Source organism: Saccoglossus kowalevskii, chromosome 6, assembly GCF_978046115.1.
Source record: "Saccoglossus kowalevskii chromosome 6, keSacKowa6.1, whole genome shotgun sequence".
NCBI classification, from domain to species: Eukaryota; Metazoa; Hemichordata; class Enteropneusta; family Harrimaniidae; genus Saccoglossus; species Saccoglossus kowalevskii.
The window spans coordinates 29869436-29894385 of NC_140646.1; the positions used below are offsets into that span (position 1 = coordinate 29869436).

Sequence of the window (24950 nt, forward strand, 5' to 3'; positions counted from 1 at the left end):
GTTTGTATATTCTAATGAACAGGTTCTAGTATGATAATGGAATGATCAAAAACTATGGGTGTGTCAATAGAAAGGCGACGTCAAGTTTACATTGTTATGCAAATTTGCAAACTAACAATCTAACTGTCTGTCAGAATAATTCTCAGAATATTTGTAAAAGTAAAGTATAAATGAAATCATTGCATTGTTTATGAATGGCAGAATTCATCTCTTCAAATTTGAAAGGGTTTACCTGAATGGTTCATTCTATCGAGAGCAGTACACAGGTAGAATGTTTCATTGCAAATTTTATATTGCACTTTTTGTAACTCTCATATAGCAATGTAATAATTTCACATCCACCAATTTACACTTGAAGTGCAAAAATCAGGAATCATAATCATTATATTTCTAGAAACTTATATACATTTAAAGCAGCATGTCCAAACGCTATATACCCAACAAAAAAATAAAATGTCTAAAAGTAACGCTTTGATGTGAGATAAAATATTTGGAAACAACAAGACTAAACATTCAATATCTTGTTTGTGAAAGTATATAAAATTGCTTGGATAAAAAAAATTTCTACTGGTAGTTTCAACCAGTCTGCCTAAAAAGCCTGCAGAAGTCAAAATAAATTCCTTTATTCAAATATTGGTGTATAAAACCAATACATTTTATGAGGGTCAATTTTTTTTCTGCTTCGGTAACTAACGGTATGATTTTCACAGTGATAAATAACTAAAACTATTCATATATTCAGCCATGTTCCTCTATATGTGAAAACATAGCAAGGAAACTCAGTACGTATATGGTCTTGTAACATGATAATACACAATTGAGCAGTGCATAACTATTTGTAGACATTCAAGTTTGATGTGAGTAAACAGTCAAACAAAAATGCTACTAGAATTAAAGCAGATTGGAATCCAGTTCCTTATGTATATTGTGTCATCTATATCAGGCCTAACTGTAATATACATATGTAAGTAAAGAATGTATCCACCCAGCCATATAAAGTAAGAAGGTAATTAAAGAAATTTGGACAATGCATTTTCTGGTGATTAACTCAACTCACCTGACTATCGAGTTAGTACCTACTACAATTACTATTATTAGGACTCACAGATCAGTAGTTAGGAAGATTACTGCTAGATCATATAAGGGATGACCAACAATTTTACAAAATATCGAACCTTCATCTCTCCCTCAGATATTATGATTCACGCCTTAACTCATATTAAACTTCAACAGAACATTCTGGATCCAAGTATAACGACTGTTCTGAGTTTCTATCTGATGTTGAGCTATTTGCCTCTTCATTGTCATCATTTCTATCATATGAGACAACTAACAGTGAACAATCCAGAATATCATCATTGTCTTTATCATGAAGCTCTTCCTCTCCATCACCCAAATAAATATTACCATCATCTTGGCTATCTTCACTTGTGGCAGTATCATTGTTATTTTCAGTACTTATATCATTTTCATAATGACTGTCATCATCTTGACACATGTAATTGTCAGAATTATACATTGTTCTATGGGGTGGTAAACTGGTAGATACCTGCAAACTGCCTCCATAATATCCATAGTCTATGCTATTGTTGGTACCTTCAAACCCATGGCTTGCAAGATAACCATTGTTCCACACAGTATTACGGGCATTGTATATTGGATTCATGATTGGTGTTTCATGTCCGGGATAATACGGTGGTGGGTCACTTGAGTGTCTTCTATTTTCAGTCCCTGACTCTAGTCCATTATGACTGGCTATAGACTGCATGACTTGGTCATAAGGTGGAGGAGGTACAATCCCTAAATTCTCTGGATCAAACGATGGATTAATATATATAAATGGAGTTGTTCGAGTTGTAACTGTGACTGTATTTGTATCTAAAACATCTGAAAAAGTACATAAACAAATATTAGACAAAACAATTACTTTTGTCTTCCATTGTAAATATGCAATGCTGTAAAATACTTTATTTTAGCTTGAACTAATTTGTGCTGCCAAAACATTTTTGCTGTTTATTTTTACTGATTTTGAATGAGTTAAATGTAAAAAATAGAAAAAAAAAATGTATTTTTACTAATTCATTCATTCAGTGAAAATAAATTATGTTACAGTAGCTACAATTCATTCACTCCTTATTTGCATCTTACTCTTTTTATATAAACATAAAGGTTATTGGACAGGAAAAATCAAATTCTGTGACTGTGACATACCAAAATAACAGAATACAAACAAACACCAGATAAACTTAGTGTGTTCTGCTATGTTGAAATCTGGCTTTTGTCATGCAGTATTAGTGTGAAAAGTTGAGGTGAGTGTTGTCATTGTTGTTGTTTCCCCATGACTTTTTCATGTGTACATCAACAAAAATTTATAATAATCAATTGTAACACTTCCTTATTGTTGTACACAGTCAAGCAATTACATACAATCCAACAGGTGGTCTGAAAACTCTATTTCCTTATTTTTGATTTAATGCTTGCTACTGGACTAAACAAGCGGCAAAAATCATATTTTTATTGACTGACTTCTTCTCAACTTCTATGCCAAAACAATTTTAGCCAACATTGTTGCAATTCTCTCACCTTCTGAACCAATGTCATTGCTAGCTGATGCAGCTCTTGCCTGTTTTCGCTTATTCATCCAAATTTTAATACTGATAATAAGTAGTAGAATAACCATGGTGAGAACAGACATAGCACTGACTGTATATGCGATATCTGGACTAAAAACTGAAGAGTTGACCTCTGTCCCATTACTTGATACATTATGACTCGCTGTATTTTGGATAATCACTGCTGTGCTTCCTGAAAAATAGAAAGTTTAACTGAGGTCAAAATGGGATGCAGATATAAATGTATACTATTAAATATATCAAAACAATATAAACTGTTCACAATATTCACAAAAAGAAATGTTTGACAACTGTGACTTACTGTCTAAAGTCTTCAGTGAAATCTTCACTGATACAATATTTCGCAATGCTCCCTGATTTTCATGAAAATTTGTATATCACAATATTAAAGCTGTTTTCTTGTCATGAAAATCATTCAGTATCAACATAGAATAACTATCCCATCAATTTAGTAGATGAACATAGGGTCAATGTTGAGAAGACAATTGAAGGTCAATGTTGAGAAGTGAATTAACAAGTCTGTGCCTTGTTCAGTTTCCTAGCTATTTTTTGTCATCAATTTTATATAGTACTTTGTAACACTTGCTTATTTTCAGGATAAAAAGCCCAATAATAACAAATGTCAGCCTGGATACTCTATAACCAATTTTCTGGAACAATTTTCTGGCTATATTTACCATTGTCATTCAAAACTGTTGTACTGAATGAACAAAGCTCAGATCTTTCATCATCACTGGTATTTCCACTTGGTCCATTTTTGCAATGATCAATCCCATCACAAATTAAGCTGGAATGTATGCAGCGCATTTCACCCGCACATAGAAAAAAGTTATCAGCACATTTACCATCTTCTATAAAAAAAAATAATGTATATATTGAAATTTAAAAAGATGTACATGTAACAACAGCTTAAGTATTGCATTTCAAACCTGCTGCTATATCTAGTATTTGTATGTATAATTTTTATTTTCTTGTTTAAGTTGTCATCATTTTTTGTTTCATTTTGACACATATGCACCCCCCCCCCCCAATAATGGCATGTTACACTTGTTTCAAACTGGAGAACATAATGACAAGAAACAATTCCAGTATTTTTACAGACAGGTCCTCATGCCTATTGTATTTAGAGCACTAAAATCAAGGTTATAATACACCACCATTTCTCATAAACATTTTTGATAAACTTGGCCAAGGCATTATGACGTTACATGTAATTTACAAATGGGCTGATAATAAATACTTGACTTTAAATCAATATACAATGTATCTCTGTAACCAAATCCAACAATGAAATAATGGACACACATTTCATTTGTTTGTGAGACAAAATGGAGACCTTATTATCCTAAAAGACTATTTGCTTTAGTTTTTGCTGCAGTACAATTCTCAGAGTTAGTGTAAGTGTACTATACATATATCATGTTAAAAACTAACATACAATGAAAATAACTTACCTGCTCTAATGAATGAAGCATAAACAATAAGAAATGCATCACTGGAATGAAACCATGCAGTAAGTCTAATATATACGCAATTACTTGTAGTTAATGTTGCAGTTGACCAATGATCATTCTCTGTTTGTAGTAAAGGAGATACTGATGTCCGTCCATTGCGAATTTCTACAGAATTGAATTCATCTGAAACTGGAAAAAAAAAATCATTGAAATCACAATGTTGTGTATATGCCTCAATTGTGGTTATAAATATGCAATCAAATTAAAGAGAAATTACTGTCATCGCTAAATTTTTTGTACACCAAACAAAAAAACAGCAACATTCTTAGATAAGTTTTGGTAAATGTGTCAAAACATTTTTATGAATGTGTTCTGTTTATCTAAATGAAGTGACTGCAACACATACATCTTATGAGAGAAAACAGGAACTCTGTAATTTTAGCATGGGTAACCAACTCACCCATCAGAATGAACAAGATTGTGATGTCACATTTTTATAAAGCTGCGTCATCATTACTGGGCAAATTTATAGAAATACACCCCCCCCCTCCTCTGTAGATCGAATGGAACATTTCTTTATTTTCATGTTTAATTAGGAAAAATAAAACCCTGTGAGAATACGGTTGTGCTTATGTATTATTACTTTATGAATCAGAAAAAAATATGATGTCAAAAAACAACCTAAATTTGAAATAATTTAATAAGTAATTCACAAACGGTAAATATATACAGATGACATGGTATACACAATATGACATTCCTAGCAAATAATGTGACTTTTTGATTTATTAATTTTATACGGCTTCAACCTCAATGAACTAAGCAATGGTGAAATGTGCATACTTTTTTATGATTTATTATCAAAGAATAATCAATTCAGATCAGATGTTATATTATTATAAAACTGGATTGACTTTACTGACTATATTTATTATACGATATTATCATTAAATATATATTAGAACGTTCTTATATATAACTGGCTCATCTAAGTACTAGTTTATGTTGCCAAAGTCCTCACTTTGTCACATGTACATTAAATAGTGACTGCATACTAGTATTTAATTTAATGTTCTAATGTTCATTAATACACTGGTAGTATGCAACTCAAAGATTACCCATATAAATACGTTGCAAAATTAACTCTTGTAGTCATATGTAATTGTTTTGAGACAGATTTTATAGGATCTTATGTGTGAGGTAAAACAGAAATTAAGTATCACTGTAAAACCATTTATTTTCACTGACATTTAATTCCACTATTTTGATGACTTGAGCATATTCACTGTGTTTTAATTTCACAAATTTGTCAAGGAAACAATTAGTTTCATTGTTATCGGGTATTTTACATGTTCACGTAGATTTAACAAGTCATTGAAAATGACATAGTCCCCATTAAGTTCTACTTGTGCTCGTCATATTAAAGCGGAGGGGTTGTCGCGAGCGTGTCCCTGAAACTTGAGTTCCAAGTGGCTTATACAACAATTTGTTTATTTACATCAAAACACGTGTTTCGTGTCATAGTAATATGGCCAAAATAAAAACAGCTGTTATTCAGCCATCTTTGATCTGATTATGAAACACACTGATATGTATGATGTATGTGCCAAATACGAATGAAAATGGTACATAAATTGTGGAAATATAGTAGTAAGGCCAAAAAGTCAGATGGCTGTCAATCGGCCATCCTTGACCAGATTTTGAAACAAATTGTCATGGACATGCATCCTAACATGTATAAAGTACATGTCTGTGCCAAATTTGAATGAAAACTGACAGAGCACGTCCAAGATACTGCATAAAAAAACAAAAGCAAGATGTCTGCCAGTCGACCATCTTTGATCCAATTGCGAAATAAATCGTCATGTACATGTATCCTAACATGTATAATCTATGTACCAAGTTTGAATGACAACTGACAAAGCATGTCCAAAATACAACATTTTCAAAAAACAAGATGGCTGCCAGTCGACAATTTTGAATCGAATCGCTAAATCACTGCATGTGCATATGTCCCACATAAGGTACTAGGCACATGCAAAGAATGAAAGGAATCGGTCCACAGGATTCTGAAATATGACGTTGGATAGACTGACGCACGAACAGACGGACACACGGACGGTCGGGCGGACAGACTCAGGAACTCACGGACGGTCGGGGACATGTATTCTAACATGTATGATCTATGTACTAAATTTGAATGAAAACTGACAAAGCATGTCCAAAATACGACATTTTCAAAAAACAAGATGGCTGCCAGTCGGCCATCTTTGATCCAATTGTGAAATAAATCATCATGGGTATGTATCCTAACATGTATAATCTATGTACCAAGTTTGAATGAAAACTGACAAAGCATGTCCAAAATACAACAAAAAACAAGATGGCTGCCAGTCGGTCATTTTGAATCGAATCGCTAAACCACTGCATGTGCATATGTCCCACATAAAGTACTAGACACATGCAAACAATGAACAGAATCGGCCGGACGCACGGACGCATGGACACACGGACGCACAGAGACCGAATTATAAGTCCCCGTTTTCGGACTTTGTCCGAACGGAGACTAATTAAGCAAATTTTTACTTATCAGCGAAAATAGTTAAATTAAAACCCAAGCCAGGTACGGCCATCGACACAGTTTGTGTGGGAAGGATGTCTTCATAGCGACAAAAACAGGAAGTGCCTTGTTTCAAGGCGTGCTCAATCTGATCTCACTGCTTAAGATGCTCAATTAGCCTATGTGATCCCGCACGGTATAGTGTAGAGGCCTACAGGTCGAAGACACGGGACCATGCAATTCAAACGATGATGTCTATCTGACCGAACATGAACACAAAAATGATGGAAAAATACAGAGTTTTGTGAGTGAAACCAATTATTGTAAATCTTGGACAAAAATTAGACAACTATGTGCTTACATATGGTTTTTGTAAAAAGAAATATTGTCAATATATGGATAAATTACTTTTATTATTTTATTTTTCCCTGTTCTCTTTGCATAATACCGGTAATGAAATTTATAAAATCTACAGTAAACCTTTCTCCATATTTAATGTTTATGTATATACCAATGCAGGAAAATTTACATCATATTAAAATATTCTTCTTACCAGTATGTGGAAAAAGTTTATTATAAAGAAGTACTCTATGGCCTGCTGGAGCAGACAATGTCCAAACACAGTCATAATATATACGTCCACCAGCAACAGAGAAATCAGACATAATTGGTTCCTTAATTAATGATCCTCCAATTGGATCTAACGTACTATGTCCACAATCTAGAAAATAAAAATATATAAAGTTTGAATATGCACAGTATCATGACTTTTCACTTTTGATTATTGTCTTTATCTCATTAAAAAAATTATTAAAATTGGCGAATTGGATTTTTTAAGGGTAAAGGCACTACTAGTAAGTATATAAAGAAAATCACACAGTCATTGTAGAAACGGAACTTTGCTTACTCCACTTTTTATTTGACTTATTAAACTTTTATTCAGCAATATCAATTTCTGGTGGCTTAAAGTTGATTTGTTACTAGTTCTATGAGCAAGAAGTGTATACTCGATGCAAAAACTAAAAATATACAGACATTGAAAAGCTTGTAATACAAAGGTTATGCTGCCAGCTTTTATGGCTTTGGAAAATAAATTGCTGATAAATGAGAACCCTAAATTAAAATTTGTCCTACCTGTCATTGGTTTATTGAACCAACTCACATCTGAAATAGGAACAAATTATTGACACATCACTGAGCATTTTGAGTGTATTTCGGTCATATTTCATAGTCCATGTAATATTGAGACAAAATTACATTTTACATTAGTTGTTTATATAAGGTAGAGATGCAGGTTCGTCGGCACTTTTCGTGAATTTTTTTTTTTTTTTTTTTCTTACCCAGACAGTCTTGGCTAGATTTAGTTGAAATTTCGGAGCATTGTCATTGTTGGAACATACTCAAAAATCAATTTTAAAATATAGGGAACCGAGGCACGCTTATGTGATTAAAAGTCCCAAAAGTTTGTTTGCGTTGCTCTTTGATTGACAAGTCACTGTCACTGTCAATGTTATATGCAAATGATTGTTGGCCCCAGTTACGGAGCAGCCGGTGTGCGACTTCCTGTCCTGGCTCTCTGTTTACTTACCTCAAGCGTGATCAACTAGCAAACTACAAAAACAGACAAGACGTAGACGCTTCCAGCATGCAAGCGGAATGAAACAAAACATACACTTGTAACTGATAGGTAAACTTTTTCACCCTTAAATAAATTGATTTTCATTTATTTTCATGTAGGAGGTAGCGTCGATAGGGCGATTTAATTTTCGTGCAAAACAAGGCCACACTTTCTTTTGTTTTCTTAGTGTATAAATTTCAAGCTTTTTCGCATTGTGGGCAAAACTAAAAAAACGTTTCCACTGAAGTAAACATTTTTCATTTCGCTGTAATGATTATCGTGCTGATAGAATTGCGATGCAATTGACAAACAACACAGCTGTTGCTGTCATCGCTAACTTTTCAGTGTTAAAATACACAAACATAAAATACTTGGTTAATTAAAAATAACAAAAATACCCTGGAAATTACCGAAAAATCGGCAATGAGATGCTGTTTTTAAACACCGTAGAAAAATCATGCACTCTGCGATGCCATCTTGGTTACCTTAATCGGAAACCCCCTTGTCAGCTAGCTGCACCGGTAGCGATGTCGCAAACTACGTTGTATGGTCGTGATCGGCGACCTCTGGTACTAAGGAACTCTATGAATGAGGTATTTCCAGAAGTCAGGGTTCGTTTAATTTGCATCGACCTGTCTCGTCTGTAGTTGAATGAAACTTGCATTGATTTACAATAGTTCCCTTTTCAATGTGACTTTATTTCGAATTTGTTTCACCGGCGTTTGGGTGATTGAGTAGTAAAAACTGCGAATAGCCGTTGTGTAGTAAAATATTAGGGCCCATTTCAACCTGGTCATCTAACTTCGCATGGTCCACGGGAACTGCATCATACAAAGTATTTTTTAAAGGTTTGAGGGAAGGTAAATTTAGACTCAACCCACCCAATGGCGATCGCTATGTTTATATAACTGTATGAATATGTCATCGGCTTTACGTAATCCATTGTGTCCCTCCCTCAGTGGAATTGATAACACAACGCTATGACAGTTTTCACGCAAGGTTGAGACTTCGCGGACGATTTTTCATCCGTTTCCCTCGAATTCTAAATATTTTTATTTTATTTTTTTTACCTGACGATTTAACATCGGCAAATTACGGTGTATGGTATATTTCAAGGAGTTTCTGTTACACATATGAAGCGAATGATTCGTTTTAAAACTTTTTTTTACAAAATGGCGATTATCTCAGTTTCATTTTTTACTCAAAATTTCAACTTTAAAACTATTTAACTTCTAGACGGTTCATTTGTTTCAATGAAATTTTTAGGGGTCATTATTCAGGTCTATCCTAAGTAAATGGCTTTGTATGGTTTCACTGTCTTCACTGGAACAGAAACAATAGAGCTGCCAATTAGCGGCTCTGTTAACTGTGAACGATTTATATCAGGGTATGCATTCAAAAGTTAAATAGTTTTAAGTGCACTTTCACCTAAAATGCATGATTTTAACCCAAAATCAACACCACTTAATATGGTATCATAGTACATTATTGTAAACCATAAAACTCAAAAGTTTAAATAAAACTCTTTCAAGTGATATATAACTTGATTGGTAAAAAGTATATTTTACTCATGTAATTACAGGCAATTAAAAATATAGTCTCCCAACCTGCATCTCTACCTTAAAGTACAATAAAGTCATCTGATCTTAGTTATAATAATAGTGATTACAATAATTATATGTACAATAATGTGCTAATAATATAAATATATTTTTATATAATGTAAAATAATTGCATTGCACTTGTCAAATAAGAAATATACACATTTTTGAATAGTGTTTGTTGTGGATTTTGTAACAGTCTAATAAAAGTATTGATTTATAGTACCAAATATATGTATGTGGGGATGTTTATGATGTAGTATGCTGCACCTAGGCAGCTGTATAATGACAATCTGATCAACCAAAAACAATATTTTTCAGCTATTTGCATGATATTTTTATAAATATATGCAATTTTACATGACATACCATTATGTGTTTACTTATTTTGTATTAACAAATTTCAGATGAGTATTCGGTACATAAATCACCACCCTTATGTTTACCTTTGATACTACAAAGATGATTTTGGATCTGTATTGCATGGATTAAAATGGCAGTTTATTCTCCCTTAAATATTTTCAAAAAATCTACTTCAGTATTTGTAAACATGCAATATAGAGTAGACAAATGTGATAGGCAAAAAAGAGCAGTTTTAGAATTACATATAATATCAGACCAAAACATATAATTCGAAATGATAAAAGTAATTATACTTTACACACCTGTGACAATTTCATAAGAGAATTTAAATCCAACACCATTTGTATTATTATTGGCAAAAAATGAAATTGTTACTGCTTGACCTGTTGATTGGAATGGTGTTGGTCTTTTGTCAGCACAGTATTGACCAACTATTGAGTCTTCATCTAACTCTGATGAGTTCCATATCTACAAAGACACATAATGTTTCCATAAAATTATATGATCATGTATAACTTTCTTTGCACGGTTGTTAAACCAGTGATATGGACTGAAATATATCCAGTGTAAACATAGTTCACAAAAATATGGCACTTACAACTTATATACAGTCACTCACACAAAATTTGACATTTTCAATGATGACAATTTGATGTAAAAATAAAGATAAATGTGAGCTACTAGGTAATAAATGTCAATGATGTTAAATCTGTAATTCAACATAATACAGAATAGACATTTTGTCATAAATTAACAAGATTAAACAGACATTCACAGAGACTGATATATTTAAAACCTAAATATGTGATTATAATCACACTTTTGAGACAAGTTTCTTTCTTACTCTTATTGTAAAAGCTAAACAAAAACAAAAACATGCAAGGAATCCTACAGATCCTGATATGTATTCAGTAAAAATATCATCAATTAGACTAATTTGCATAAGGAAATATTCATTGGAAATCTTACAAATATTTTATTCTCATTACATATGCCTGTCAACAATCTTTTTATTTACATGTTTGCAGATTTTTGTACTTTGTGCAGTCATTCTGGAAATGTTTGCTCCTTTTGTTACATTTGTTTTATTTCCATATTGCTCCAGCTCACCCTCTAGTTTTTATGGTGTAATATATTTGCCATAATTTCCTTGCTGGATTGAAAGTGTTAAGATATTGTTGAAAGGGTATTTTAAGGCAGTGAATACAGAAAACTTGTGTGATCTGGTCTGCTGAGCAGTCTGTATTAACAGATGGTGGAAATTATAGATTTTTTTTATAGAATTATATTTACCTTTCCTTTATAAGTAGGTATATAATACCTACAGACAGCAGGAAATTGTTTTGGACTACAGAAAATTCACAACACATGCTGTCCCATGGTGTTAAACTCTTATGCATTTGCCAAAAATAATTCTGTATTTATTTGAACCAAAACATCTCAAACAAGGTACTTTACGGTGAAAAGATATTGTAAATATATGAATGAAATTTCAGTTAGTTAATAGCGTTACAATTAACACCAACAAGACAATCAATATCAACTTACCTTGACGTAGTGTTGGCAAGATTCTGATGTACTTTCCAATTGAAAGTCCTCAAATAAAATTCTAATTCTTGCATCATAATTTGCCTCAATATGATACATACAATGCAGATAAGAAGGATAAGGCTCTGGGAAACTGGGACTTGATATTGATGATTTCTTTTCTGTATAATGGCTGTCAGAGTTTACACTTATTCTTGTCCCACAAGGTGCTGAAATAAAAGCAGACTGGTAAAGTACACAAAAATGTCTTATCATATCGCAAAATTGTTGGATACTATGGCAATAAAATAATACGTAACTATAAGATGGTTACTTATGGTTGTCAAGAATTATTAACAAATTCAGATGGATTATCATGGATTCTAAAAATGTTGATTTTTAAAAAAAATTCAGATATTTAAATACTAACATAAATTTACTTACTTTCACTTTTAACTACTATGAATTCCATCTTGAAGCCAGTCTTACTAATAGTTGTATCTGAATAAAATATTAATTTGATTGTATTTTGCACTGAAATAGAATCATGTGGCAATGTATAACCGCAGTAGTGTCTTCTTAGAGATGGTGAAGGAGTTGTTAATTCTTCACCAACAATAATTAGGTTATCACAACTGAAAACAATCAAAAAGAATCATAATAGTTTAGGAAAAACATGGGAATAAGGCAACTTTATATTTGCACTAAAGTCCAAAATATGTTGGCTAATGGATGGTTTTGCTGAACATTTGTGTATGCTAGACTTTACATTTTTGTTTTAGGGGGCTATTTTATGTATATACTCACTTGCATCCATTATTGCAACGTTCTATATTAAAATCCAGAAAATGTGTTCTTATATAGAATCCTTGTGGAGCAATTAAATTAATTTCACATGATTTGTCATGACTATAATTGTTTGGATAATTTGGTGAAAATATATATCCATGAGAATCTTCTTGTAGATATTTGTTTGTTCTACTCAGCTCACATATATCTGAAATTAAGAATATTAAAATCAAATAACATAAACATATGATCAACTACAACAACAACAACAACAAATTTTACTGGAAACAATATCTAAGACGTTAATAGAATAATATTGATAATAATAATAACAGGTATTTCAGGCACAGTGGCACTGTACAATTACCCTGGCTACCTCTCCATCTGGATCATGCAAAAAACTATCCTGGCTGCCATATACAGGTGTATTTTCTATCAACTTAGAGAACAAATCTTCTAATCAAGGTATGTATACAATAACTTATAATTAACTAATCAATATATACAGATTATCCTACAATTTACCAAGCATTAGCTTGTAATTACTGGTTCTTAGAATGGGCTAAATTTTTATACCTCTTAGTCCATGCTAAAGAGCTGTGTACTAATCAGCATATACAAACTAACTTGCAGCAAGTCTCAGAAGTATTGGGGCAGCAAGTTATCAAAGTTGCTCACTAATTTGCTGAAAACTTGACTAACATCAAAAATTTTGTAAAACCTTACAAACTTATTTAAAATATTGTTTTTTTTAGAGATGACTAGTATTTGATGGTGACAGAATGAAGGGTAATATTAAAATTGTAGGTCATCTTCTTTAGTCAAACCCAAAGTAGTGAACAAGTTCTGAGACTTGCTGTAAAATATACTAATCAATACATTGATTATCTTTAGATCTTTAGTATTTGATGGTGACAGAATGAAGGGTAATATTAAAATTGTAGGTCATCTTCTTTAGTCAAACCCAAAGTAGTGAACAAGTTCTGAGACTTGCTGTAAAATATACTAATCAATACATTGATTATCTTTAGATCTTTTTATCAATGTGTAGATTTAAACTCAAAAATCTATGAATGATTGTACAACTGTATTTAAATTGATTGATCTACTATATATATATATATATATATACGGTATATTAACTTAAAATCTACTAATCAGATAAACGTAAAATCTACTAATCAATGCATGTATAGATTATCTCAAAATCTAATCAGATCATTCCCACCCTCAGTACATGTAGTTATAATATGAGGTTATTACAAATATGCTGCAAAGTCTGCACAAAGACAGTACAGCAACTGGAGTATTGACAAACGCATAGCAGAGGATGACGTGACTTTGTACTGTCTGAGTGCATACTTGTAATGCCTTTATTATTATACATTTTACCAATCCAATCCATTTTGTGGATGTATAGGAACTGAGTAAAATGGTGAACTTTATTTCCAAAAACATCATCTTTGAAATACTGCATAATTGTTGCATATTTTGAATTAGCATTTGGATACAGATAGTCCATTCAATACGGCAAATTTTAGGGCACACTATAAGTGATGATATGGTGACAGATATATAATAACATATCTGTTATCAGAATCTATAAAGCACTTGGTGTGACTTAGATAACATAACATAGTAATCTGTTCCAGTGTTTGAGAATACACGAGCAAGAGACAAACATACACTATGATATTAGATTGCACATGAAAAAACATATCGTAAACCACATTTCACTGGACATTTTCAAAAGCATCAAGACCCAGGTTGTTTTCTTATTCTATACGAAATAGTACACATCTTGAAATTATGAATTGTTCAGCCTCTACAAACTCAGCACACCTTCAATCAAAATGATTATATCTGGCCATCATTTAAGAGCCTCACATGATTTGACAGATTGTCAAAAATCCATAATCTGTTATCTAGCTAGTGTCTGACACCAAGCAGTCTAAATTATTTTACTTTATTTATTTACTCTGATTTCACTGATAGGTATACTGTATAGGTATATGTCATGCTAATGAAATGCTGTACTATGAATTCAAAAAATACTAATTAATACAACTTATGTTCTCAATTTTTCATGCATGGCTAGCCTGGTTGAAAATTGTCTAATAATCTGCACAAAGATTGGGATAATTAATTTACTGTGTCCAAATGAGCATTTTGGATGTCTTATTTCTCAAAATGCCACAACTGCCAAACAATTTTTCACAAACAATGTATTTTACAAATGTTTCTAGATCACATGGGACACACACATGCTGCAGCACACAGCACATACTTACCCACAGATATCGAAGCAATTTGTGTGGAATAACAGCAAAGTAAGAACAAAAACAGTGAATGTTTCAGTTGAAAAACAACCAAGCCCATCCTAATGCCACTCCCATTCCTGTTTTCTTTTAGGTCTGAAAGATAAACAAAATTTGAGAAGACAATCATTTCTAAGTGTAAGTTCACCAAAAAAATACCTAACTTAATGACAGAATTCTGATAGTAGATAAACATATCTTTTATAGTAAGTCAGACTCAACTTGCATTCAGGAACTTGCATGCTCCTAAAGAAAATACTTCCTTATAAGAATACACTGGCAGCACATGGTAGAATTTAAACCTTAGAGTTTAAAAAGCAATGACTTTAAAATTCCTCCTGATCTGAACAGAAAATACTAACCATACATGGCACGAGAAACAGTAAGCTCAGCATAAAGGAAAACATCTGAACCACCATGTATGCCTGTCCAACTCACACATATATATAGATCATATATAGTATTTTGATAATAGACAAGATATGTATTTTATAAGTAATCTATGAACTTTGTACGAACATAAATTACAGCATATTCATAAGTAACAGACAATGCACCCAGTCACACATTAATAAGAGGTCAGCTACCACACGTCAAGAAGAGCAAATTTCTTTAGACATTATTTATTAAAGGCAATCACCATAATATTTATGACAGTATCATAAGACCTACATGTGTACAGTACCTGGCAGAGACAGGTACTTTAATTGTCACTTGGCATTTGCCAGCTGTTACAGTTACTAAGCTGATATAAAAAAACAGCCATAAATTATGACAACTTGACCTACAAAACCAATAATAAAAATAACAAGCAGCCTCTCGGCTGAGATAGCTCCGCTGTTAGTAATGCACATTTCAATTAAAGAACAGAAGATATCATTAGAAAATGAACAATATGCATAGTATCAATGCAATGGGACTTGCTGTTTTCAACAAGAATCCAAAAATATCATTTGTGACCATAAATGATTGTGGTTTTTAACAAGAAGAAAATATCACTTTTTACCATAAAATGACAAAAATATTCATCAAAATTAGAGAATTGAAGATATCATCATGAAATGAACAAATTTGAGAGTGGTCCATATGTAGTATCTATATATGTAATATCAAAGCAATTAACTTGTTGTTTTTAACAAGAAGTCGAAAATATCACTTTTTACCAAAAATGACAAAAATATTTACCAAAATTAGAGAATTAAAGATATCACTACAAAATGAACAAATCTGAGAGAGGTCCACATGTAGTACAAATGTACCTATATATGTAATATCAAAGCAATTGGACTTGCAGTTTTTAACAAGAAGTTGAAAATATCACTTTATACCAAAAATGACAAAAATATTCACCAAAATTTGAAAATTAAAGATATCATCATGAAATGAACAAATTCGAGAGTGGTCCACATGTAGTACCTATATATGTAATATCAAAGCAAATGGACTTGTGGTTTTTAACAAGAAGTCGAAAATATTACTTTTTACCAAAAATGACAAAAATATTCACCAAAGTTAGAGAATTGAAGATATCATTACAAAATGAACAAATCTGAGAGAGGTCCACATGTAGTACCTATATATGTAATATCGAAGCAATTGGACTTGCAGTTTTTAACAAGAAGTTGAAAATATCACTTTTTACCAAAAATTACAAAAATATTCACCAAAATTAGAGAATTGAAGATATCATTACAAAATGAACAAATCTGATAGAGGTCCACATGTAGTACCTATATATGTAATATCAAAGCAATTGGACTTGCACCAAAATTAGAGAACTGAAGATATGATCATGAAATGAACAAATCTGAGAGAGGTCTACCCAAGGTACATATACAGGAAGTATCAAAGCATTCAGGCTTGTAGTTTTCAAGAAGAAGTCGAAAAAGTAAAACATTGACACGGACGACGTACACCGGACAATCACTCATATGATAAGCTCCGCTTGACAAAGTCGACAGCGGAGCTAAAAATATTCATTACCCTTATTAGAATTGGTGGATTTATATGTCATTAAACATCTTCATAAAGTAGATATCAAATAAACTTTTAATATTTTGGGTTATTTGACTTTTATATTTTTATCTTGGAAATTTTAGTATAAAACATATTTGTTTTTTTACAATATTTTTTAGTAGTTTATAGATGTGTAATATGTGAATTTTTATTAGTATTTTTATTACTATTTTGATTATCCCTTCATACATGTAACTGGCACAAGTTTCCCTTAAGTCTGCTCAAAATTTCTATCTAAATGTGCGTGGACCACGATAAAAAACAGTAATTTGTCTTTAAGGTATATAAATTTGAACAAAATTTCTCCATATACCAGAAAAACAAAACATTCTTTTAACTCCAATTTTTGCCGAAAATATCATATTTTGCCCAAAAAGTACTAATATCAAATTACCGTAGTTCCATGTTCTGCATAATACATCTTTGAAGTTCTGTACACACAGAGGTTTAACAAACAAGAATTAAGCAATATTAAGCAGTATCCACAGTACTTCAATGGATTATTTTAACGATTTATTATCAGCATCAAAACAGCAAAGCATTGACGTCCCAGCAAGTTTTCCTTGGTGCTTTAGCTTTGAAAAATACAGTATATTTCCTAGTTTATATTGTCCCTTGCCAGTCACTACAACTATATGTTAGAAATTAATTTATGTTGTGTATTTGTGTTCATAAGACAAATATCTTGTTATTGATATTTCTCAATTATTATTATATATTTTTATCATTGATACATAGACTGCAATCAAGCTGATACTGTGATGTCACTGCTACATTTATTGTTTCAGCATCTGGCATTTTCTGTAAGATGTTGAGGCATCAATCTCCCCCATCCTTGGCAAGATAATTAAGTTCTTCATGTAGGTTAAAAGTTTTAATTAATTAAATCTTACGATATATTGCTGACACTTGTGTTGCATTCCTTGTGTGATAGATAGGTTGGTAAACATATAAACTACAGGGGCTTTGGCCAAATCAGGGTTGATAGCCTACTTTTTTATTAGCTACTCACACTACTCTTCACACCTTGATCCCCAAGCAGCCGTTCTCTCAATGATCTTCCCATGTGAACTTGAGTTGAAATTCAGATTTAACCTTGGGTTACCCAGAATACAGTGCACCACAATGTCACACTGGTCAGATCAAATTCTTAGATCACAGGTTAGCAGATTATATAACTCATTTTTGATTTGTAATCATTAAATTACCAACAAATAGTGTAAGCGACTGGCCCTTCAGGTCAAACCCCTTTAAACTGTTCCTATTTAAAAAAATTTATATTGAAAATGGGTGCCTTTCAAGCCCTGTTGCCACAGCATACATTATGTTTTATACATGGGCTTCAATTAAAGGCCAATTTCAAAAAATGTACTATAATTGTATCTATTTTCTTCTTTCTCTACCAAATTTGAGCTGTATATAAATGAGGGTTGATGCTAGGTACACTGGTGGTAATCCTAAATTTCTGTTGGAGAAACTATTGTGTGATTATTTATTTATCATATGTATATTTCTACAGTTAGAAAAAGTGAAGTATTGAAATTGGTTGTACATGGTACCATTGCTTAAATAACACCAAATACGAGTATATCATTGTGGGTATAGTATATGATAGTAGTATGATAATTTTGGTGATGCATAAGTGTTCTGTTTAACATGAATTACTTGCATACATTGTGTTACGAGTAAATATCAATTCTGAAAAGTGAAGAGTTTGCCAACATAAACAATTGTTATCACAAACTGTAGCTATTTGACCGTATATAAACCTAGAAGCTCCATAGCATGTACAATGAAAAAACGTTCGACAATACATGACATCAAACAATGTGATATAAATTTTCTTGTATTATGCCACTTTGTGGTGACATACACACGTTTTACATGTAATAATTTTTTGACATTCTTTGGAAGGTTTGACTAACAGCATGAATATTTGATACAAACTGCTTATGTATGTTTACAGTCACTTTGAAAGTGAGAAGTAGGCTAGTAAACGTAACTGTTCTAATTTTACTTCAAGAGCAAAGTCCAAACAAGCTGTCAAGTAGAACTTTCTCACTATGACAAGACTCTACACTGTTGTGATAAGAAAAAGAATATACAATTGGTACTCTTAAGGCAGCACTATCATGTATGCATTTAATGCATGAGTTATAAAGGAGTCCTATACTTTTTGGATTTTAAACAAGAATTACATAGCTAACAATTAGTCAATTACAACTAATTTCTATTATCGTAATTAAATATTTTATAAGATTGAAAATTTCTGTGTTCAAATCATACATGGGGGTGAGCACTATACACAGCTTGGGTGAGTCTACCGGTATTCATAGTATGTATACTTGAATGAGAATTAAGATTTCCTCATGAATTGATTTGGGAGAATCTTGCAAAGTCTTTAGGTGCTTGTGTTCGATAAGGCCTCTGGGATTTACCGGTATTCATTACTTTTTGCCCTTAGGCCAGACTTTTTTTTATTCCTTGTTTCTCGAGTTTTTATAAGGCATTGAGGAGGGCGGAAAAAAAAATGAATTCTTTTTTTCCATTAGATTGTGTGATCATTGATCGGAGAGAAGAAATGAAATAAATTTTTATTCCATGTATAACCTTGTTCCTCATCTGCGAGAGACTTCAATACTTTGATCATGATACTCCCACGAAAATGCAACTTGGATTTGTTATGCAGCGGGTGGTAAAAAAATAAAGATAAAAATAATATTTTTTTAGCATTTTTTTGCATTTTTTCGGCGGGCGCGAGAAATTATGCTGAAATAAAATTTAAAAATTTTAGTTTTATTTCATTTTCGGCTCCTGTTCATTTGGTGGGTTTGCGAAACAAGGGATAATAAAAGTCTGGCCTTATCATCAATGCACCAATGTATAGCACTGTCGACTGGCAACCAATATTTTTTTCCCATAAGTGTAAATCAAGAGTTTTATGTCTTGCAATCATCTGTCAATTAATAATAAATGGTTGTACCAGTTCTTTTTGATCATATTTAACAAAACTTAAACATGGTATGCATCCAATTCAATATATTTGGCTCAGTGTTATTGTTAATAAAGTCAATATTGGGTATACCAGTCTTATTTAACTCAAGCTAGAAATTTCAGAAAACACAGTTAAATTGCAAAATATAAAAAAAAATCATCAGAAAATAAAAAATAAATTATATAAAATTCAAAATAAATGTGACATAAAAAAGAGTCACTACCTCAGTATACAGTACATCAAATATAGGCGAGGCCTGAGAACATGTCATAACCACAATGTACCGGATTATATAGGTTTTTTGTCAGCATACCTTGAATCTAGGATCAATGACCTTCAATCTGTTGCTAGGTTTACTATGGCAATTTTAACATGAAAACGATTCAAATTAATAACAGCCATAGACAATGTAGTGATTACATATTCACAAGCTCATTCTGGCAGATCAAACATTTTTAGAATCAGTAATATCACATGAAATCTAATAAGAAACACATTCTTTTCAGCAGATATACAAAAGTATAGCCTTCTCGTGTCATTCATTAAATTTAATTAACATTTGAGTACTACTCTGTGAATGAAATATACAAATTTAACAATAAACAAATCTGTCAAGACAGATTTAGGTTTTATTTAAATGGTAAAGCATGTGGGATTCATAACAGCTTATTGCATTATAGTTTATTAACGGCTACTTTCATTGGTTGTTTCATACATTACAATTTATTTGTTTTTTTGTTTGGACATGTAATAACATTCTACAACACTCAAAACACATTTCCTGTGAATAAAAAAAAAATTAAATATTTCAGAGTAATTTCCAAAATTCATTCAAAAATTGCTGTGATGATTCACATACATGCACACCATTCCTATTTAACGTTTTTTTCTAGAGAAAGAAGGATGTGTTTCCAGGAAAACATATGCAAAATAATCTAAAAACGGCCATTTTAGAAAATTTTCCATAGGATTCCATGTAAACACTTTATTCCATGAATAACTTATACTAATATTCAAAATTCTCCCATTTTTCGTGACAGTCATATTTAGTCCTCATCACACCACATATCAGCATAGGTCATCAAACAAAATTTTGAGATATAATGCTATTTTTCTGCCATAGGAACCAATAGTAAACTATTTTTGATCAATTTTCGAGGTCATTTTGTGGAAAACTTAGTTCGGTGACCATATATTTTTATTTCAGAATTTTAAACAGTATAGTAACCCAACTCCTCTTGCTGGATTTTGAGGATTTCTGGGTATTCTTTTTTAATGGTACCTAGTAAACTACCTGGTAATACGTTTTATTTTATTTATTAAACTGGTAATAAACTTTTTGAGGCGGTTTGTTCTACGTGACAAAGATTGTGTGCACTCATTCAGCCGAGTAAGTGATAATGTCACTGAATTAGGCAATCAGCCAATTTAAAGTTTTACAATTCTAAGTTCTAGATATTTATAACTTCCCAACCTTAGTGTTTTCACAATGGATATCAATTCTGGTGTTAATAAATGTAATTTCAATTTTATTTACTAAAACTGCTCAAAACGTTTTGGAAGGAATTTAAATGGTTACATAACAGAGTGAAACATACACTCACTAACAATAATCGTGAAAATAAACTAACAAGAAAAAAAAAAGAAAAAAAAAACAGAATACAGAACTCAATGTTATTAAATTAACTTTCCTGGCATCAGTTCCCCATCATGAATTATGACTGGATTTTGATTGGACATGGACTAGGGTATTTCTAATAATACTTTATTTTATTTCCTGTTAACTAGTAGAATAATTGTTGCAAAGCTAAGAAAAAAAGGAAAATGTGGTCGTTTTTCGTTTTAACATCAACATACATGTACATGGACTTTTTATTAAATTTATGATTTTTTATGAAAACAAAAATCTTCTTTCAATTTTTCTAAAATTCCAAACAAAAAACCTCAAAAAAAACAACTGATGGGAATCTTTTCAACTGACAAGCTAGGCGAGTAGGCACATGAATGTCAAGTTATGTGTACTTTAATAAATTCAACAGTTATGGTATTCACTAGATATCCACATCAGAGATTCTTGGCAATAGCCATACATCACCATGCAGTTCCACGGATATAGTTGCCATTGAGTTTTCAGCATTTAAGGTGAATTCTGTACTGTTTTATATGCACTTCTTATCATCATTGCACAACACAGATTTGTATATGACTCATTTGCATATTCAAATATGTTTGAACTACAAGTCCCTGTCAGTTAACACAGTTATGTTCAAATCACCTAGTTACTTTAACATGTTTAATAACATGTTTTTACACCCTAAATCTTAAGAAAATGTTTGGTCAATTAAGTTAAAATATGCACAACTTATGTTAGAAAAGTGTAGTTCTTTCAAAGTTGCAAAGACATTAGATTATACAATAAATTACTACTAACTTTATAAACTGACAAATGTGAAATCAGTGTTTATTCTTTCTTTCCTAACTATATTTGTAAACATTTATTTATTTTCCCCAGTTTTACTTTATCACATGCATCATTTCACTACAATAACTTTACTTTGCACAGCGTAGACCGTGTTAAAAATGTTTGTATTTACGTTTTCACGATTTTTTTCACTTTTTGTAGTACGTTTTCAGGCAAAACAACTGAAAAAAATTTCATAAAGCACACAGACATAGATTCTCTGTTCAAAGATGGACTAATATTACTCACGAATGCCTTTCATATCTGAGTACTTAAATTAGGTGATAAATACATTTTTTTATATCAGTCTGTGAATTATTGTCACTGTGACAAAACTGCGTAATGTAAATATATTGAAAACAACCATACTAGGGCTCCTACGTCATCACGTCCATTTGTCATTCAAACTTGTCTCTCGCTCGGTGTACTATGAAGTGTCGATCATTTGAAACCGCGGGATGGCTAGAAAATATGCTAAAAAAATGCAAACTAGATGCTGAGAGAAAAACAAATTGCATCCAAGGTGTTGCAGAGGAAATATATTGGCACATTTAAAAAAATGACAACGTTCAGACAAGACATCGCGAAAAAATTGCTCTGGTCATGAATGCTGTTCCAGTCACACCCCCCCCCCCCCCGATTTTGAATGCTTGTCCCCTAAGGAAATTACGCAAAATATATCCTGTATTGATGAATACAAGTACACTAAACACTCGCAATGAATGCAATGAACGTATTGTACTATAGTTTATGACGAGAAATACCCGGCCCACTACACCATAACCCCGGAAACGGGTTCGTTCCTCTTGAGAGGGAGGGAAAGTTGGAACGACACATTTTTTTCGTCTGCTACAATACGAGATAAAAATTCAGTTTGAATTTCAATAGTGACATTGTGAACTATACTCACCACAGCACAGTTATATTCAATTCCATGAACAATTCCTTTAAACAGCTGGTATTAAGGAGAAAGTACACGGACCCGACTAGTTCTGAGTTTTATGGTGCAGTGCGTGTGTGTATGTGTGTGAGAGAATTGACACTGACTTATTTGACATTTGACCCAGATGACGTCACCAAGTTTGCATACATAAGCTGGGCAAAACGTTGCTGGTGTGCTACGCCAGTGGCCAGTGGGATAAAATAATCGTTTGTAATAACACGGGACCTAAATAAGCCAATTAATATTTTTAAACGAGATGTCGGTGTCATTGAAATATTCTCTTATAATATACGAAGACCTATTTTGTCATGCATCACACCAGCACGCCCGCGCTGCGTGTGTTTGTCCTTTTATTTACAGTACTGAGGAGCGACTAGTAAAAAGTCAACTCAAATAGCGATAAATTCGTCACTGTTTAAATGCGTAGAGTGGACGCCTACAGAAGGGAGATGTGAGCGATTATTTTTAATAAACTAAGACACTAAATTACATAACCATGGATATATTACCGTTTTTTTCTTTTCTTTTTTCGCTGGCAATCTTTTTGTGTTATGTATAATTATAACGTGTGATTATTATTATATAAGATTGTCCGTCTCGTAAGTGAAAGAGATAATAAATTTAATGCTAATTCTTGCTTTGCCATTTGGTTAGGGAAATGTCTATGGTTAGGGTTCATATTGGGTTTTACGTGGGCCCCGGGGGATCCAGGCGGGTCTGGCCGGGAATACCATATTTGGTGAGTGGCACGTGACACCGCGATATCGCCAACATCGGGACCACCATGTACTTACGTTTTGAAGGGTGCTTTATCAATATATCTTTATATGACGTTTACAGAGACATCATGTACCACACACTGGCTCACCGCAGAATGCACACCTCTTAGCGGTGAACGTCGCGTGTTTGCTCCCGTAGATCAGTACTCCATCAGTTGAGCCATGGAGACGGCTTCATCGTTCATCGACGGAAATATCTATTCCGAGAGGAATTTTTTGAAAGCGGGTAATATTTTTAATATGTTGTCACGATAATCTGGAATTTGTTTGCATGTCAAGACAGAGAAATTTTGGCATGATTTATTATGATTATTATTATTTTTTAATTTATTCAGGGGATGAGGGGCGGGGTTACAAAGTCAGTCAGGCTTTAACCTAAACACATGAAGCGCAAGTTTTCAAATAACTAATATAGCCAGATATCGAGATATGTCTGTTTTGGGACCGATTTAGTGCGCAGAGCGTCATTTTTGTACATTTGAGGTTTGTCTCGGACTGTTTTGGCGGGATTGGAAATTAAAGTGCAGCCGAGCCCTGGAGAGAAGGTTTTACATCGAATAATCGAAAGTAGCAAAAATATGTCGCATCACGGTAACTCATTTGTTGCATGACCGTGATTGCGCGTATTTTATATGCGAATATCCCACTTACCCTTGTTGAGGCTATTTGGGACATTTATTTTAGTTATTTCTAGACTCGGTTGCACTGAATGAATGTTGTCAATTATGTTAAAGGGCGTAGTCGTCGCGCCACGCATGCGCGAGATATATGGGTCTCATATAAACAAAGTTGGCGACTTTGACTGATGGACAGACCAACGAGTACAAACTGAGACGTTACCAAGCTTTAGTTAGGTGTTTGTAGGTGATTGGAAGGTATCGAAGGAGTCATCG

At 32.6% G+C, this 24950-nt stretch overlaps 1 protein-coding gene across 1 annotated transcript; it reads right to left on the minus strand.

Annotated features, from left to right (window-relative positions):
• Window positions 1–927: 927 nt before the first annotated feature.
• Window positions 928–15232, minus strand: LOC144355068 (uncharacterized). Its single transcript, XM_085500658.1, has 11 exons — window positions 15226–15232; window positions 14837–14959; window positions 12564–12753; window positions 12201–12391; window positions 11778–11986; window positions 10532–10697; window positions 7201–7377; window positions 4088–4276; window positions 3311–3484; window positions 2584–2805; window positions 928–1887 (listed from the first exon to the last, which is right to left on the minus strand). Exons 1-11 carry the CDS (start codon window positions 15230–15232, stop codon window positions 1220–1222), a joined length of 2316 nt encoding a protein of 771 aa, XP_085356784.1. The 3' UTR covers window positions 928–1219.
• Window positions 15233–24950: the final 9718 nt, after the last annotated feature.